The sequence below is a fragment of the Rhineura floridana genome, chromosome 15 (genome assembly GCF_030035675.1).
Source record: "Rhineura floridana isolate rRhiFlo1 chromosome 15, rRhiFlo1.hap2, whole genome shotgun sequence".
Lineage (NCBI taxonomy): Eukaryota > Metazoa > Chordata > Lepidosauria > Squamata > Rhineuridae > Rhineura > Rhineura floridana.
In genome coordinates this window covers 38,166,808-38,182,813 of record NC_084494.1, presented here as the reverse complement: position 1 = coordinate 38,182,813, position 16,006 = coordinate 38,166,808, and the positions used below count along the sequence as shown (strand labels likewise).

The 16,006-nt window shown below is 50.3% G+C and overlaps 2 protein-coding genes across 5 annotated transcripts; one reads left to right on the top strand and one right to left on the bottom strand.

The window, feature by feature from the left end:
* The first annotated feature begins 970 nt into the window (after positions 1-970).
* Positions 971-10,159, top strand: ERCC1 (ERCC excision repair 1, endonuclease non-catalytic subunit). Of its 4 annotated transcripts, none has more exons than XM_061597244.1 (10): positions 971-1,068; positions 3,454-3,545; positions 3,761-4,066; positions 5,394-5,497; positions 5,850-5,949; positions 6,337-6,413; positions 7,364-7,463; positions 7,863-7,934; positions 8,708-8,776; positions 9,897-10,159. In XM_061597244.1, the coding sequence occupies exons 2-10, from the start codon at positions 3,465-3,467 to the stop codon at positions 9,948-9,950; spliced, it is 963 nt and encodes a 320-aa protein (XP_061453228.1). In that variant the 5' UTR covers positions 971-1,068; positions 3,454-3,464; the 3' UTR covers positions 9,951-10,159. The 4 variants fall into 4 exon arrangements, with proteins under 4 accessions (XP_061453228.1, XP_061453227.1, XP_061453230.1 ...); XM_061597243.1 differs by lacking the exon at positions 971-1,068 and adding an exon at positions 1,275-1,524; XM_061597245.1 differs by lacking the exon at positions 971-1,068 and adding an exon at positions 1,625-1,708.
* POLR1G (RNA polymerase I subunit G) lies at positions 10,063-14,780 on the bottom strand. The gene is made up of 3 exons (XM_061597242.1): positions 14,539-14,780; positions 12,193-12,331; positions 10,063-11,682 (listed from the first exon to the last, which is right to left on the bottom strand). Exons 1-3 carry the CDS (start codon positions 14,573-14,575, stop codon positions 10,455-10,457), a joined length of 1,404 nt encoding a protein of 467 aa, XP_061453226.1. The 5' UTR covers positions 14,576-14,780; the 3' UTR covers positions 10,063-10,454.
* Between the last annotated feature and the right edge of the window lie 1,226 nt (positions 14,781-16,006).

Below are 16,006 nucleotides of genomic sequence, written 5' to 3'. Positions count from 1 at the left end.
CTACCTATGCAAGGAAGGAAATCCCATACCTAGCTAAGCCGATGAGCTTTCGGCATTACCCCCAGCAGAAGCACAAAACCGGGCTTGGTTGTGTTAGGATTTAATTCTGCCGCCTGTGTTCCAGAGTCCCAAGAATCAAGGAGCAAAACACACTCAAGTATTTATGTATTTATTTATTTATTTATTCGACTTATTAGTCGCTTATCTGGCTGAATTGTCAGCCACTCTAAGCGACGTACAAAGCAGAACATGCAAACATCAAAACATTAAGAGACTAACAATAAAAACTAACAATAACGGAAAAGCTAAAAAAACAGGAACAGCAAACCAAAAACATTCATCTTCCTGGTAAAGGACAGTCCCCAAACAAATAACAAAGTAACGGGAGGGCCAGAAGCACACCTGAGATGAAGCATGTGAGTCACAACACTCTGAAAATAGCTTTACTTGTTCAAAAGATTTATATCCTGCTTTGTAAGTAGGGTTGCCAGGTTCAGGGCCTGAGCCTGTATCTTTAGAAGAGAAAGTCAGCCAAGTGCAGGTGTTTTTGCAACACTGTAATGGGAAAAACCACAAGGTGGAATTCTCCCTTCCCCCTGCACAACTTTTAAAGATACAGAAGACCCCAAAGGCTGCCCTTTTCTTTTCTATCTCCCACAATACCCTTTTTGCGGGGGGGGGGAGAGAGAGAGGAGAGTTGTTTGGGTTGCAGTCACGGGAAGCCAACATTTGGCTCTTGCTTTCCTCGTGCAGGAGAGGAGACGGCAGACTGACCGCCTTGGAAACCCTACTGTGGTCCTCAAAGGTACTTCTGAAAGGTCAAAGTGTCTGTGACTCGCACCTCATCCTCCCCTGCAGCAGGGGGCGCGCTCCGTTTTTCAGATTTTGCCTAAGGGTTACAGCCCCGGTTACTTTATGAAAACACTTCCGGCTTCCCATTGACCGTGCAGCGGAGCAATCCACGCAAAAAGGAGCAAGGCCATAGAGTTCAGGCGCTAAAGTGTCTTCCGGTTCTTCATCATTCTTTTGCCCTACCTATGGCGGCGCCCAAATAGAAACCGGAAGTGGGTAAGCTATGTCTTTGCTATTCTGTCGCCTATTGGGGGAGGGGAATGTTTTAAAGCTTTATATTCGAGGCAGAGTTTTGAACAAAAATACTTTATCATTCTACAGCCGGATTCGTCTTTCCCTTCGCCACAGGGATAAAAGTTCGGGGAGGGGGGGGGAGGAAGAGGCATGTCCATAGAGTCATGAGGGCTAGAGCGCTCTTATGCGCGTGGGCACATCCGGGTTCCTTCAAGCCTCGCGGCAACCGTGGAGCCCCGAAGGAGCGGCCCGACATTCCCGCTCTGGCTGCCCCCTCCGAGCCCTCTCCGTTACTCGGGTTAATAAACTGGCCGCTGAAGAAGAATCGAGTGGCCGCTCTGCGCTTCGTTTAGCAATATCTATTGTTCCCGGAGCCAGAGAGGCCTCCTGGGGGAGAACGAGCCTGCGCCAGGCGTCGGTGCTGATGCGCAGGAGCAGGTGAGCTCTCGCTATTGGCTGCGTAGCAACCAATCAAGTCGCAGAATTGTGTCGGTCCGAGGAGGAAGAGGCAGATATTTCCCCCTCCATTGCTATGGAGATTCTGACAGCTAGAGGAGGGCCAGGGTCATTGTTTTCTACATGTGGAGGTCATGACCCCGACCCTCCTCCAATAGTAATAAAGGTAAAGGTGTCCCGCTCCCCACACTTGTAGTGCGAGTCGTTTCCGACTCTTAGGGTGCCGTCTTGCAACGTTTACTTGGCAGGCCGTATATATGGGGTGGGATTGCCAGTTCCTTCCCCGGCCTTTCTTTACCCCCCAGCATATGCCGGGTACTCATTTTACTGACCACGGATGGATGGAGGGCTGAGTGGACCTCGACCCCTTTTACCGGAGATTCGACTTCCTCCTTCCGTTGGAATTGAACTCTGGCTGTGAGCAGAGCTTCAGCTGCGTTACTGCCGCTTACCACTCTGCACCATGGAGGATCTTAATAATAGTAATAATGATGAGTTAATCAGCAAACTGAAAGGTCTCTGTCTCCAAAGAGCTTACAGTTGTGAGCCCATGGCACTGGGACAAGGGGGCTGGCAAGGGATCCCAAATCAAAAACAGATGACACCCCCCCCGAAACAAACAGATATTTTGAACTTGTTCCCTCTGAATCTTCTGACACCATATGACATCAGGTGATTGACCTGTGGGCAGCTCCACCCACCTGTCAAAGTGGTCTGCAGAGCTAACCCAACACACACACACACACTACAGTACTAGTCAGTCTTACACAGCCTCGGCCAGCACCCAAAGTTTTCTGCTGTTATTCTACATTACATTAAATACACTTGGACAAATATTTTGTTTCAGCTGAAATAAACTTGTGAAATCCGTCTCCATGGCTAGGTGCCCCTCTTCCCTAGTTCATAACCTTAAGTACTCTCCTGTTTGCCCTTTGGTTTCCTACTTGCACAACTCCATTGCCAGGCCCTGTGAGTTTTTTCTGGTCTTAACTAGCCTCTTTTCCCTGGCAGAAGCTTCACAGTCCATCATCTGTTGTTAACAACTTCCCCTTTGAGCAGTTGGAATGATTATGAACTTTCTGTGACATCACAGCAAGCCATTCCTTGTGGGGCTTATCCCTCAAACTTCCCTGCCATCATACTATGGCATCAGACACTATTATTTATTTAGTACATTCATACCCGCCTCCCTTGCACTGTGAAATTCAAGGATGTATATGCACTTCCCAGGCAGTGTCTCCTCCACCACTGATCAGACCCACACCTGCTGAACTTCAGCAAGATGGGAAAATGTGCCCTCAGGCCGTGCCCTGGGGCCCATCGCTCCCATTTAACTGGTGGGAAAACACAGGGCCTCGTAACGTGGTAGCTGACAACCTGAATAAATTAGCACTGCCCAAACAGGTCAGCGGTATGAACTGAAAGTGTTTCAGCAATTTTAGCTAAACAAACAAAAAGTCTGGAAAAGAGAGAGCATTTAGGTATCATAAATGTTCACATTTTTGTAGACCTATGAAGAATATATGAACTATTGATTTATGTTATTTCCTTGCCTGCCCCAAGCCTAAAGGCCTATTTCCCAGGTAAGTTGACCTACAGTGTGCCCATGAAATACATGTGGTTGGCACTGCTCCTGGTAAGAAGCTGGTGCACATCAAGAAATAAAGGTAATTTTAATATCACTTGTAAACTGCGTAGAGGTTTTTTACAATCAAGTGGTATATACATTTTGTTAAATAAATAAAACAAAAAATAAAAGCAAGTCCCTTTGCAGAGGACTACATTGGCTACACTCAGAGCCTGCCTGTCTTGCAAACCAGGGGCATTGCCATAGGTTTACAAGCTGCCATCGTGCAGCAGTGGGTAGAGACTGAGCAAGCCTCTGATATGTACATTGATGACTCTTACCAGGAACTGGAGAAATGGAGCCCCCAACAGCTGAGAAGGTCTCAGAAGGAAGGAAGAAATTCACTGTGAAGACCCAGGATGAAGATACTGCCCCGGTACAATAGGAGGTTTGGGATCAGATTGTGAAGATCTCTGTTTAGGGACACTTTCCCCCTGAAATCTTTCTAGACATCTGGGTGAATTTGCACCCAGATGCTCACAGACACCTCCCCCAACAGCTCTCTGTCACAGAAACCACCAGTTTTCCTTTCCAGACAGAGCCTGAATTGACATCTCACTCACCTGACCTTCTCCCTTCCCCCATTTGCAGGTAAAATTGCTCTTCAAACCTGGCTGTTCTGGAGCAAGAGCCTCACCAGCTTCTGAGGCCCCAGCTGTGTCAGGGAGTGCATCCTATGCGGACTACATTGTTGGACAAGCAGTTACCTCCTCAGTGCCTCAGGTGAAGCAAGGAGCATCTGTTACCACAGCAGCAGCCACTCTCTCGAGGGCACCCCCTCCACCTGACATGAGCATCACTATCGTGCAAAGTGCAACGGAAGAGAAAGCCTCCCCCTTAAACCCAGCGCCAAAACCAGGAGCCAAGCACAACAGCATCATTGTCAGCCCCCGTCAGGTGAGAGAGGAGACAGGGCAGAGTGGCAGGGAACTCTTCCTCTTTGCCCTCCCCCTTTGGACAATTCTGCTGATATTACAAGACATCCAAAGGCTGCTGTAGATTGATAGGCCACGCTGTGGTTTATTTCTATCACAGTGCAGGGCGAAAACTCCATTCTCAAATCCCAAATGAGTAGAACTGACTGCGGTTACTGTGTGAACTTCATGACTGAGCAGGGGTTCCACTCCAGACCTCCTAGAGTAGACCCAAACCCAGAAACTATCAATTGGATGGCCCTGCTTAATTTCAAAAAGGGAACCGTCTCGTAGCTCCAGCTTGCTGGTAAATCCTTCATCCTCTGTCTTGGAAGCCCTCTGATGACTTGATAGTAAGGAGAAAGCACTTTGCACATGATCAGAGACTACCTACTCTGTATTAGTAGCTCACACAGGTGAGAATTCACAACTGATTCTGCAGTGCAGCCCTCATTTCAATCTGAATACATAAAGGGCTCAACATTGCGGTGTAGTGGTTAAGGTGTTGGACTACGGCCTGGGAGAGCAGGGTTCGAATCCCCACATAGCCATGAAGCTCACTGGCTGACCTTGGGCCAGTCGCTGCCTCTCAGCCTCATGAAAACCCTATTTATAGGGTCACCATAAGTCGGAATCGACTTGAAGGCAATACATACCTGTTGAGGAAAACATTGCAAGTATTCATGCAAAATCTGCTAAAGCTGTCAAGGGCCTTCGTAGAGCTTGGCAGGGGGAAGCAACACTTCTTGCCCCCTTTTTCCAGGCCCCCCAGCTCCCACCTAACTTACACTCACTCTCTTTCCACCCTGATAGAAAAAGTTCCCAATTCTACAGAAATAGAAAAATCAAGCAACCTACATGATTCATATTATGGCACTGGGGGTGCATTTAGACTAGATTTCTAGTCCCTTGACTAAGTTGGTGGCAGTTTGCTTCTCAGTATATGATGCACTTTCTGTTGCCTTTGGAAGAAATTCGTGGAGAACAAAGCGATCTATGGCTGCTGGCCATGATGGCTACGCTCTGCCTTCACGGTCAGAGGCAGGGTGCTTCTGAATAACAGTTGCTGGAAACTGCAAGAGGGGAGAATGCTCTTGCACTCTGGTCCTGCTTTTGGACTTCCCGTTGGGGCATCTGGTTGGCCACTGAGGAGAGGATGCTGGACTAGATGGGCCACTGGCCTAATATAGCTATAGGGGTCTCCTTATGAATGCCAACCCCCTCCCTCAGCTCTGCACTGTGTTTGCTGCCTGGCAGCTTCTATAGCCTCAGGCCCATTCACATCCACTTCAACTCGCTTCTTTCCTCAGAGGGGAAACCCCATTTTGAAGTTTGTCCGCAACGTGCCTTGGGAGTTTGGCGAGATTGTCCCAGATTATGTGCTGGGCCAAAGCACCTGTGCTCTTTTCCTGAGGTGAGTATTGCCATGTACACACACACACACTCCAAACTGCTCGACCAGCTGCCTCTTTGGCCTCCCTCTGCCAGCTCCATAGTCCACAGCTTGCATGTTTTCTTGTTTCCTACTAAGAGGACACAAACCTCCCATTGCTAGGCCCTTCGTGAGGTTCATTTTCTGGACCAGACTGATTTCTGCCTGATTCGGCAGCAGCTGCTGCAGTAATGTAACATTTCATCATCTGCACCTTGAGATTTGGTCAAGACCATTTAAAGGGCCCAGCAGCCTCTCCTCCCGTGGCTGTCACCCCTTTTTGACAAAATAAAACTTGCTCTGAATGGTTTCTGTCTTTCTCTGCCACCCACAGCCTCCGGTACCACAACCTGAACCCCAATTACATCCATGAGCGGCTGCGCAGCCTGGGCAAGATGTACATGCTGCGAGTGCTCCTGCTTCAGGTTGATGTGGTGAGACACATGGCTGCCAGAACAACCTCACCCCCGCCTTTTCCTTCTCCCCCTGGCTTGGACTACCAGCTCTACCAACTTCCTTGACCCTGTTCTCAGAGCCATGCTTCAAACCCTGGGCCACAGTGGCCCTCTCAGTGGCTGCTGGGAATTCCCCAGACGCCAGTTGTGGGCGGTTCTCTTCATGTCCTGCTTGTGGACCTGCTGGGCCATTCTTGTAAAAGGGATGTTGGACCCGGGGTGGGGTGGGAGAAGCTTAGCTCTGACCCAGCAGCCAGGCTCTTCAGGGATTCCTTTCTCCCTCCCTTGCTCGTACCTTCTCTGTCGCATTCTGCGCCTCCTGAACTGGTTGGTTCATCTTGCCAAATGCTTCCTGGTTTCCTTTAGAAAGACCCACACCAGGCACTGAAAGAGCTGGCAAAGATCTGCATCCTTGCTGACTGTACCCTCATCCTGGCCTGGAGGTGAGAACCAAAGATTGACATGGTAGGGTAGAGAAGAATTTCTAGCTTAACGAATTTTACCCCACCTTGGATAGAGGCCTTAGTACACACTCTGGGAGCTGAACTAAATGGCAGTGTGTGCGCCTTGGATTCAGAAGGCCCCAGGTTCAGTGTCTCTACTAAAAAGGCTTCAAGTGATGGGAAAGGCGGATCTCTGCCCAACAGTCACTGCCGGTCAAAGCAGGCTGCACTGGCCTGAATGGCCCAGTGGTCTGGCGCTGGCAGTTTATCCGGAGGAACTGTGCAGCTTGTGTGCATATGATCACAGTTCAAAAGGGGGATTGTGGGAAGCAGGCTGCACAAGGCCAAGCTACCTGGCCCAATGGTCTGACTCCACAGTCCCTGCATTCTTTCGTGAGGTCGTCTTTGTGCTCAGTGAGGTCTTTATGCAGCGCTGAGACTGCTGCTTCCCATCACAAAGCTCTTTCGGCTGCTTGAGTCAGGAGCAGCTTCACGGGACAGAGAATGGATTCCTGTGGGGTGGGGGGCAGGCGGTCACTGCTCCAAGGACTGAGGGGACATGAAGGTCCCTTTTGAAAAACATTTCACTGCCCCCACATCTTGCGAGATTCCACCAGGCTGTTCTCCCTAGATGGGGGTCGTGTGAGCAAGTGTTTTATAGTGTGGGAGGCTCTAGAAATGTCCTTTTCAGGATTGGAACATGAATTGCATGTATGCAGAATCCTCACCTTTTCAACTATTTCATAAAGTTTCTTTATGAATCTTGCAGCTTCCTAATGACCTATGCCCTATATTTTCTAGATGTTATTGTTAACAGATTTTTTAAAAAAGCAACCATGAAATGTGTTGGCAAGTTCTGCTCAGAGCACAGGAAATGTTTTGTTCAGTGGTGGGTCCCTGAACCTATGCCGTGGGCCTTTCCGAGCTCAGTTTCTCCTTCCTCTCTTTAGCCCAGAGGAAGCTGGCCGCTACTTAGAAACATATAAAGCCTATGAGCAGAAACCGGCCGACCTGCTGAAGGAGAAAGTGGACCAAGACTACTTATCAAGAGTAAGAACCCCCATCCCTTGGCAGTGTCGCCGAGCGTCTAGTCCTTCTCATCACCACCACTCAAAAGTCTCCCTGACCGGAGAGGGATGAGATGATACTATTCTGTTAGTTAATCTTCTAGTTTTAAGGAGATACATAGTGCCCTTAAGGGTTTTGCCCCCTGCATTTAAGGCAGATCAGTTTACCTTCTGATTCGTTGCCATCTAAAATCAAGCACAAGCTTTGTCGCCTGTTTATCCCAAAAGCACCTGAAACGCTACTTAAGTGTTTCTTCCTCTCTGAAATGTGCAAAAAGAAAAAAATCCACCCAGAGTCCCTGCAAAACCTGGCATCCCAACATTCACCGCAAGCTTTGCAAGGTCAGGTGGTGTAGTGCTTTCCATCGTTCTCTCATTGCAGGTGACAGACTGCCTGACCAGCGTAAAATCAGTGAACAAGACAGACACCCTGAGCCTGCTCTCCACCTTTGGAGTGAGTCGCTTTTCTTTGCTTGTGGGGTGAGGGTTTTAAGGTGCCTTTTTCAGGTCTTACAGCCGATCTCCAAGTTGCGCCCTCTGCCTGAAGAGGTGGGGGGTCGTTTGTGTTTGCATGGCAGGTTAAGTGCCATACTATTTCTTCAAGGTCTGGAACTGGTCTCCAGGGCTAAAATTAGGTTCTGGGTACCATCCTCCTACTCCCTGTTGGATACTCTTTCATTGGCGCCTTCCGTGGTCTTCCTATAGGAGTGGTGAGCCTCAGGCCTTGGGGACTAAATGCGGCCCTCTAAGGCTCTCTTTCTGGCCCTGACTCTTCCCAAGCCACATTATTATTATATATTATTATTTATTACATTTGTATACCACCCCATAGCCAAAGCTCTCAGGGCGGTTTACAACAATTAAAAACATTAAAAACAAATATACAAATTTAAAAACGCATTTTTGAAAAAACAATTAAAAACATGTCCCATTGCTCCTGCTTTGCACTCTCACTGAGTGTTTTTGCTTGGCTGCAACGTGTCCTTGTATTCTGATTGTGCCTCTTGCTTCTTTGGATGGGGAGGGAGGCAGGAGCGGGCGTAGAAACGAGCCAACGGTGCAAAAGTAAACCCTCTTGCCCCACCACCCAGCACGCTGCCCGCGACGCCTTCAGGCTGAAAAAGGCATCTTCTCCATCCACCCCTGGCTATAGAGTGCTTTCCAAATTCTATGCTGTCCTGCTTTGGGGGAGCTGCTTCGTTTTCAAGGCTCTCTCTTCCCTTGCAGTCTCTAGCCGACATCATTGAGGCTTCCAAGGAGGATCTATCCCTGTGCCCAGGAATTGGGCCCCAAAAGGTAGTGCTACCTAACCCACAGATCATTTGATTAATCAGCTTGCGGGAGGCAGAAGCCTTCCTCGTCTTCATATTCGGGTGCTTTAACACTCTTGCAGCAACTGCTTTGAGGCCTTGCTCTTAAAGCCCTCATGACTGAAGGGAACAAGTGAGAAACTTGTCAACTGGTGGCTGGATTTGCCACTTAAGCAACATTTCTCCACTGCCATGTGCATTGCAACTGCAGCACAGCAGTTAGGACCCTGACAGTAATGTGGTTCTGCCAAGGGTGGCCGCTTTGAGTAGGGAGGATCCAGGAATTTCATTGTGGGGAACTCCACATGCGGTGGCTGGGAGAATGCTGGAGGCCTCATCGTAGATTGGGACCAAGTAGAGGTGTAGCAGCAGCCACTAAAGGAGAGCCATTTGCAAACAGAGGAAGTTGCCTTCTGCCAGGCCAGTGTCGGTCTCCATCTAGCACACTAAATATTCATACTGATTTTACTGTATTACAATTTAAATTCAACTCTGCGTCGGAATTGCTTTTTAAGATGTTCTTAAAGCTTTTTTTTTTTTAAAGATGTTTTCTTTTAATATATTTTAAAGGCTGTTTTTATATTTTAGAGTGTTTTTAGTTTCTGTTTGCCCCCCTGGGCTCCTACCAGGAGGAAGGGTGAGATATAAATTTAATAATTCAAATTGTAATACAATAAAATACAATATTGTAAGAAATAAAAGCAACAGAATACTCAGAAGTCATACACCATCTAGCACGGGGCACCGCAAATGCTACATTGGGCAGAAAAAAATCATTTAAGTGGTTCGCCAAGATCTTTAACAATGTTCAGTGGTCTGTGGGGAAAAGAGTTTGCCAGCCACTGGTCTGCACTGACTAGGAACGGCTCTCCAGGCTTTCAAGCGAGGCGTCACTCCCAGCCTTACTGGGGCTGCTGGGGGCTGTACTGGGGACGTTCTACATGCAAGGCAGACGCTCTGCCACTGAGCTATGGCCCTTCCTCAAAGGTTTGGGCTCGAAGAGGGCTTGGACTACTTGCGGGGGTGGGGTTGCACAGATAACTGTTGGGCACCCCCATAGCTGCTCTCCTTCTGTTTCCCATATTCACTGGTGCCTCTCCTCCCAGGCCAAGAGGCTCTTTGATGTCCTACATGAGCCGTTTCTCAAGGGTCCCAAGTGAGCGGAGGCCTCTGTGACCAGAAGAGTGAAGGACACCAGCACGTCTTTGTGGGTACAAGTCTGCTGACTGCCCCCTCCCCTGCCCGCTGAATGAGTTACCCATCTGCAGAGCCTTCTAGAAAGGGCATTTAAGCCTTTTATTTTTCTAGCAGTCAGCAAGATTTCTCTTCCCCAAACTCACAATAAAACACCACTGAGTGGCAAAACCAATGGGGTAGTTAGTCACTTTCTCTTCTGGGGCCGAGGGAGCAAAAAAGGGAGTCTGGTTCCTGCTTCCACATCAGCAATTCCCAGTTCCTTATTTAATCCAGAGGCACAGACGGAACCTGAGTAAGGATACAGGAGCTGTACAGCTCTGCCTGCCCCCTCTTCCTACAACCAAGGCGGTGGCTACCTCACATCCGCCGCTTGGAGCAACCAGGCAAGCTGTTGTGGACAGGTTGGGGGCGCTCTTGGACAGGGTGGGAGTTCCTGCCTCCCTGCGAAGAGGCCCCAGTGGAAGGCTTTATGCCTGGGAGTTGCTCAGCTCCTCCTTGATGAAGTCCAGCTCCTGCCCTGCCGCCCCCCTCTTGTGCTTCTTCCTCTTCTTCTTGTGATGCTTTTGGCCCGGCCACTCCACGCCAGCTTCCAAGGGCCCCCTCAGCCCTCCTCCCCCTCCGTGTTGCCCAGAGGAGCTCTCCAGCTCACCCCAGCCCCCCAGTTCCTGCTTCATGGAGATGGGCTGCGGCAATACAACCTCCCCCTCCCCCCTTTTCTTTCTCTTCTTCTTGGACTTGCAGCTTGGAAGGCTCACCGTAGGCTCCTCTTTCGGTAATGCCAGGCTGCCCTCAGGGCTGCTCAGTGGACCACTCAGCTCCTGCCCAACCTCTGCCTTGATGGAGCCAGGGTCCACCCACGCCTCCACATCATGCTTCCTTTTCTTCTTGTGCTTGCGCTGAACCAGCCCAGCTGCCCCGGAGCTGCTGTTCTCTCCCCCGTGGGACTCCAGCTCAGGCAGCTGGTCTAGGGAGTGGGGCTCTGGTGGCGGCGACAGCAGCTCTCCCTGCGCCACCACCTCCTCCTTCCTCTTCTCCTTCTTCCTCTTCTTGCTCCAGTGCTTCCACTCCTCAGCCTCTCCAGGAAGGAGACTTTCTTGAGAGGAGGCCCCCAAGCTGCTGTGGGGCTGGGCATCCTGCTCATGCAGATGTCTGATGGCACTGAGCCTGCACAGCCCTTCCCTCTCCCCCACAGCCCCTTTCTTTTGCTTGTGACGTGTTACTTCCTCCATAGGTTCCTCTGCACGCACCTCTGGCCCTTCACCCACCCAAGGCTCCTGCTTCAAAAGCAGCGGCCACCCCTCGGGGTCCACCACCCCCAGTTTTCGCTTCTTTTTCTTCTTCCGGGGTGGCTCATCTGTTGCTTCCTGCAGAAAAGGAGGAGGCCTCTTTGGCTGGCCCCCAAAGGGCAAAAAGCGCTGCTTAAGACCCTCTGGGATCTGGGGGGCTGGCCTGGTCACCACTGGGAATGGGGGCTGGCTGGCACCAGGGTCCCCATATCTTTCACAGAAGCTCACGCAGCCGCTGAAAAGTGGTGCACCGATGAGGTGGCTCTGGTGGCCTGAAGGAACAAGCAGGCGGGCACTGCTGTTCCAATCCCCACGAGTCGTTTGGATGCCGTAGACCTTCTGTGTCCCATCTGGCTGCAGCACCTTCAGCGTCTGGAAGCCAAGGAAGGGCACAACACGGCCTTCAAGACTGGGCAGGGGAGGAGAGAATCAGGGCACACACTGTTATCCATGAACCAGAACAGATGCAGCACAATAACTCTCTGCAAGGATCTTTTCTGGGATGGTGCTTGTACCAGCTAAAGCTGAACCCCCAAGCGGATGCGCAGAAGCAATGATATTCCACACAGCTTATGACACGGTTGCGGCTGAAAGTCTCTCTTCTCCATTCCCCACCTCTTGAAACCACCATCCTTGCCCAGACCTGACCCCGTGCGCTCCCTTTATTCAAGGGGAGCAAGAATGATCAGGGGACTTTTGCCCCATTTCCTACAGAAGTCAGGAAGCCCCACCTCCCCACTTAAGGGAGCCACCCCACAACCTGGTGCCCTCCAGGTATTTGGACCTATAACCTCCGTTAGCTAGCATGGCCATATGATGCTGGGACTGATGGGAGTTGTAGTCCAAAATATCCAGAGGGCACAAGGGTGGGGAAAGCTAACCTAAGGCCTCAACAGGTTACACATGCATCCACCCCTACCTCTCCGGACTGAAGTTAATTGGTGCTTTGATCAGCAACAGCTGCTTTGAGGGGCTCTGCAGTGTCTCAGGGGAGAAGGGCGGCCCAGGAGCAAACAGGGTCACAGCGAAGTCCTCTGGGCACTCAAAGCGCGACGGTCCTGCGGGGACGGATCACAGAAGTAAATAACCCCCAGTGTCAGCTGAACCTCAGAGGCTCTTTTCCATTTGCAAGTCTCCAGGAATACTGCTAGATGCCTGCCCAAAAGGTGTTACTCCAATCATTTTTATTGCAGCACTACCCAACTTGAGGCAAAAAAAAAAAAATCAGTATTAGAAGAACCATGCAGTATGACTTTAATTGCTGCTTTAGTTTGTTAAATCTACTTTCAATTGCTGCCACTCCCACCAAGCCAATCTAGCTTTGTGACTCGCCTGTCCCCAACCAGCTGCGCACAGTGTCTGACCAATAGCGCTGTCACTGTCTGTGGCAAAGAGGGTTGGCTAGGAGGCTCCCAGATCAAATCTCACGGGAGCCACAAAGTGCCCTAGGTCAGCCTCTGCTCCCCCTCTTGGGCTTCCTAGAGGCATCCAGCTGGCCACAGTGAGAACAGGATGCTGGACTAGATGGGCCATTGGCCTGATCCAGCTTCAGGGCTCTTAAGATGCTCTTGTAATCCAAACTATCTGGAGATCGCCAGGTTAGCAGTCCCATCAGCCCCCAGGCAGTTGTGCAAAATGTCTGCAAGGCACCATATTGGTGGGAGGCTGACCTAGATTGCTCCCCAAACAAAGCCACCCTCTCCCTGCCTCAGCGCCTTCTTTGGCAATCTGTTTAGTCGATTTGTATCCTGCTTTTTAGCTGGAGCCTCCAAAATAACTCAAACCATTCACAACACACTGTGAAAGCCTGCCTCCTTCCCTACAGACCCTCTCAGGTGTTTATTTATATATATTTATTTATTGAATTTTTATACCGCCCCATAGCCAAAGCTCTCTGGGCGGTTCACAACATCAAAATATCAACATACAATTTAAAAACCACACATTAATCAATTTAAAACATAACTCATTAAATTTCCAAAAAACCTATACTAAACTAAAATACTAAAAATACAAAATGCTAAATACTACAATACTAAAATGCTAAAATGCCTGGGAGAAGAGGTAGGTCTTAACCTGGCGCCGAAAAGACAACAATGTTGGCATCAGGCGTACTTCATCAGGGAGATTATTCCACAATTCAGGGGCCACCACTGAGAAGGCCCTTTTTCTTGTTACCATCCTCCGGGCTTTCCTCTGAGTGGGCACCCGGAGAAGGGCCTTCGATGTTGAGCGCAGTGTACGGGTAGGTTCATATCGGGAGAGGTGTTCCATCAAGTATCGTGGTCCCAGGCCGTGTAAGGCTTTATAGGTTAAAACCAGCACCTTGAATCAAGCCCGGAAACATATAGGCAGCCAATGCAAGCGGGCCAGAACCGGTGTTATATGTTCGGACCGCCTGGTCCGTGTTAACAATCTGGCCGCTGCATTTTGCACAAGCTGCAGTTTCCAAACCATCTTCAAAGGCAGCCCCACGTAGAGTGCATTGCAGTAAAGGAAGCCCTCGTGGTAGTTCCACCACCCTCAGAAGTTGAGGAATTGTGGCGTTCCAGAGAGGGCCTTCTCTGTGGCAGCCCCTAAGTTGTCGAATTCCATCCCCACAGAGGCGCACCTGATGCCATCACTGTATAGCCTTCATCATACGCTAAAGACCCACCTCTTTACCCCACCGTTGACACCTGAAATGCAAATTTTTGGGAATCCCCCTATTCAGGGCAGGTAAGAAATCAAATTAAAGAGTGCTACGCTTAAAACCCCATACTTAGAACAACGTCATCCCAGCACGAGCCTGGCGTTGTCCTTACCCGCCTCCCTCTTTTGGATCCCTTGGGCAGAGAAGGGGACAGCCCAGCAGGGTCACTACGAAGACTGGCCTACCCTACAGGCTGGTTGTATGAGCCTTCACGCAAGGCCTTTAGGAGCTGCCTTCACCCTGAGAGAGACCGTGGCTCTCCCATGTCCCGAATGGAGGCCCCTCCACCTGAAGCCTTGGCCGAAGAAGCCAGGGACAGAAGCACGCACGCTCTGAGCCATGGCTGGCCCCCAAAAGGCGCCCTCGGCAAATATCAAGCGTCTCCTTGTTCTTTGTCTCTCCCCCCGGCACTCCCAGGTGTAGACTGCCCTTGAACATGGAGGTTTTGCTTAGCCATCGGGGCGCGTAATTGCTGAGCCTCTCCCCCTCCACCCCCACAAGGTATCTAGTCCTCTTCTAAACGCGTGTGCCCCCCCCCCGAGAGCTTTATTGGAAAGGGAGGGCCGTCGTCACCTTCCGGGGCGCCCCTCTCGCTGCCGCTCCGCTCCATTCCTCCAGCGCCCACGTGGCCGCCGGCCGCCCCTCCGCTTCCTGCTTCCGGCCTTTCCTTTGGGCGGCTCCACTTTGGAGTACTGCGGGGGGTGCTCCGCTCGGCGCGTTCCTCGTTCTCGGGCGGTGCCCTGCTGGGTGACGTCAATGGCGTCCCCCGGACAAAGCAAAATGGAGCCGTCTCGGCCCTTAAAAGGGAATCGAGTTCACGTCTCTCTTTTTCTATCCTCCGACCTCGAAGAGGTTGTAATGTTGTTTAGATTTTTATTTTTAAAATGTTTCGCGCAGTTCAAAGTTGGAGAAGCCTCAGAGGGGGAAATGCCGGTGGGGGAAGCTGCTGAACTCCAGTTAGCTGCGTGGTTTACATTGATTTGCCAGTATTGCAAATGGGGACTAGTAGCTGAGCAAGAGGATTTAAGCAGGGGGAGGTTGTGCTGGGAGGGGGGGACAACTGGAGGAAGCGAGTCACTTCGGTTGCGAATCGAACCTGGGTTTACTTAATCCTCCTAAACACAATGGGCTATACTTCTGAGAAAACGTGCACAGGATCGAACCCTTAGGAGGATAGTTCCCACCAACCCAACCCACGGGCCTCGCTCTTCGTGAGAGTGTCTCGGAGTCGAAGTTGGAGTAACTCAGAGATGCTTCACTCGAGCCCCTGGATATATTGCTGCTGGGCGCGGCGTTAGTTATATTTGTTTTGTGTGCCTCTTTTTTTAAGAAAAAGCTTGGAGGAAGTATAAACTGGAATTATTATTAACGCGTATTATTAATGCATCCGCGCTTTGTAACAAAAGGGCTGCAGCAGCCTCAGTTCCAACAGTGCAGAAGACATAGGGGCGTGCGAGTGGAATTAATGCAACCAGCCTTGAAATTCTTATTTATATTTATTAAACTTGTGCCCCACCCTTCCTCCCCGAAGGAGCCCAGTGTTCTGTCACCAAGGGTAACAACCCACATGGCTTTCCTAAGATAAAAGGCAACAACACATCAAGAAGACAATATTTTAAAAGGGACACATTTAAAGCTGGGATGAGGACTTAACAGTACCACCTGCTACATATTTATTTAGGAGTAAGCCCTGCTGGGTTTAATAAGATTTACTCCAAAATAAGCATGCAGATGTTTGGGAGTAAGTGCCACTAAACTCATGCCTAGATAGCACTACAAGGAGATCTGGGCCAAAGGCGTCATAGAATACATAAGTCTAAAAGAGGAGTCTGGGTGAGATCAGGAGGGGGCAGCCCATATTCTGGGAGGGAAATCCAGGCAAGGGGGCAGCCAGGAAGGAAGGGCTGATGCCCTTGGAGAGGCAGGAACCTTTGGGCAGCTCAGAATGAGGGTGGTGGAGGAGGGCAAGTTGTGTGTTATGTGCCTTCGAGTCGATTACGACTTATGGCAACCCTATGAATCTGCTACCTCCAAGAGCATC

What these genes read in the sequence shown, in the direction of transcription:
- ERCC1 (XM_061597244.1), top strand. Translation starts at nt 3,465, where the DNA reads ATGGAGCCCCCAACAGCTGAGAAGGTCTCAGAAGGAAGGAAGAAATTC. An exon ending in AGGATGAAGATACTGCCCCG is followed by an intron (nt 3,546 to 3,760) that starts GTACAATAGGAG and finishes CCCCATTTGCAG; the next exon opens with GTAAAATTGCTCTTCAAACC. An exon ending in ACCTGTGCTCTTTTCCTGAG is followed by an intron (nt 5,498 to 5,849) that starts GTGAGTATTGCC and finishes TGCCACCCACAG; the next exon opens with CCTCCGGTACCACAACCTGA.
- POLR1G (XM_061597242.1), bottom strand. Translation starts at nt 14,575, where the DNA reads ATGGAGCGGAGCGGCAGCGAGAGGGGCGCCCCGGAAG. An exon ending in CGAGAGGGGCGCCCCGGAAG is followed by an intron (nt 12,332 to 14,538) that starts GTGACGACGGCC and finishes CCGTCCCCGCAG; the next exon opens with GACCGTCGCGCTTTGAGTGC. An exon ending in ATTAACTTCAGTCCGGAGAG is followed by an intron (nt 11,683 to 12,192) that starts GTAGGGGTGGAT and finishes TCCCCTGCCCAG; the next exon opens with TCTTGAAGGCCGTGTTGTGC.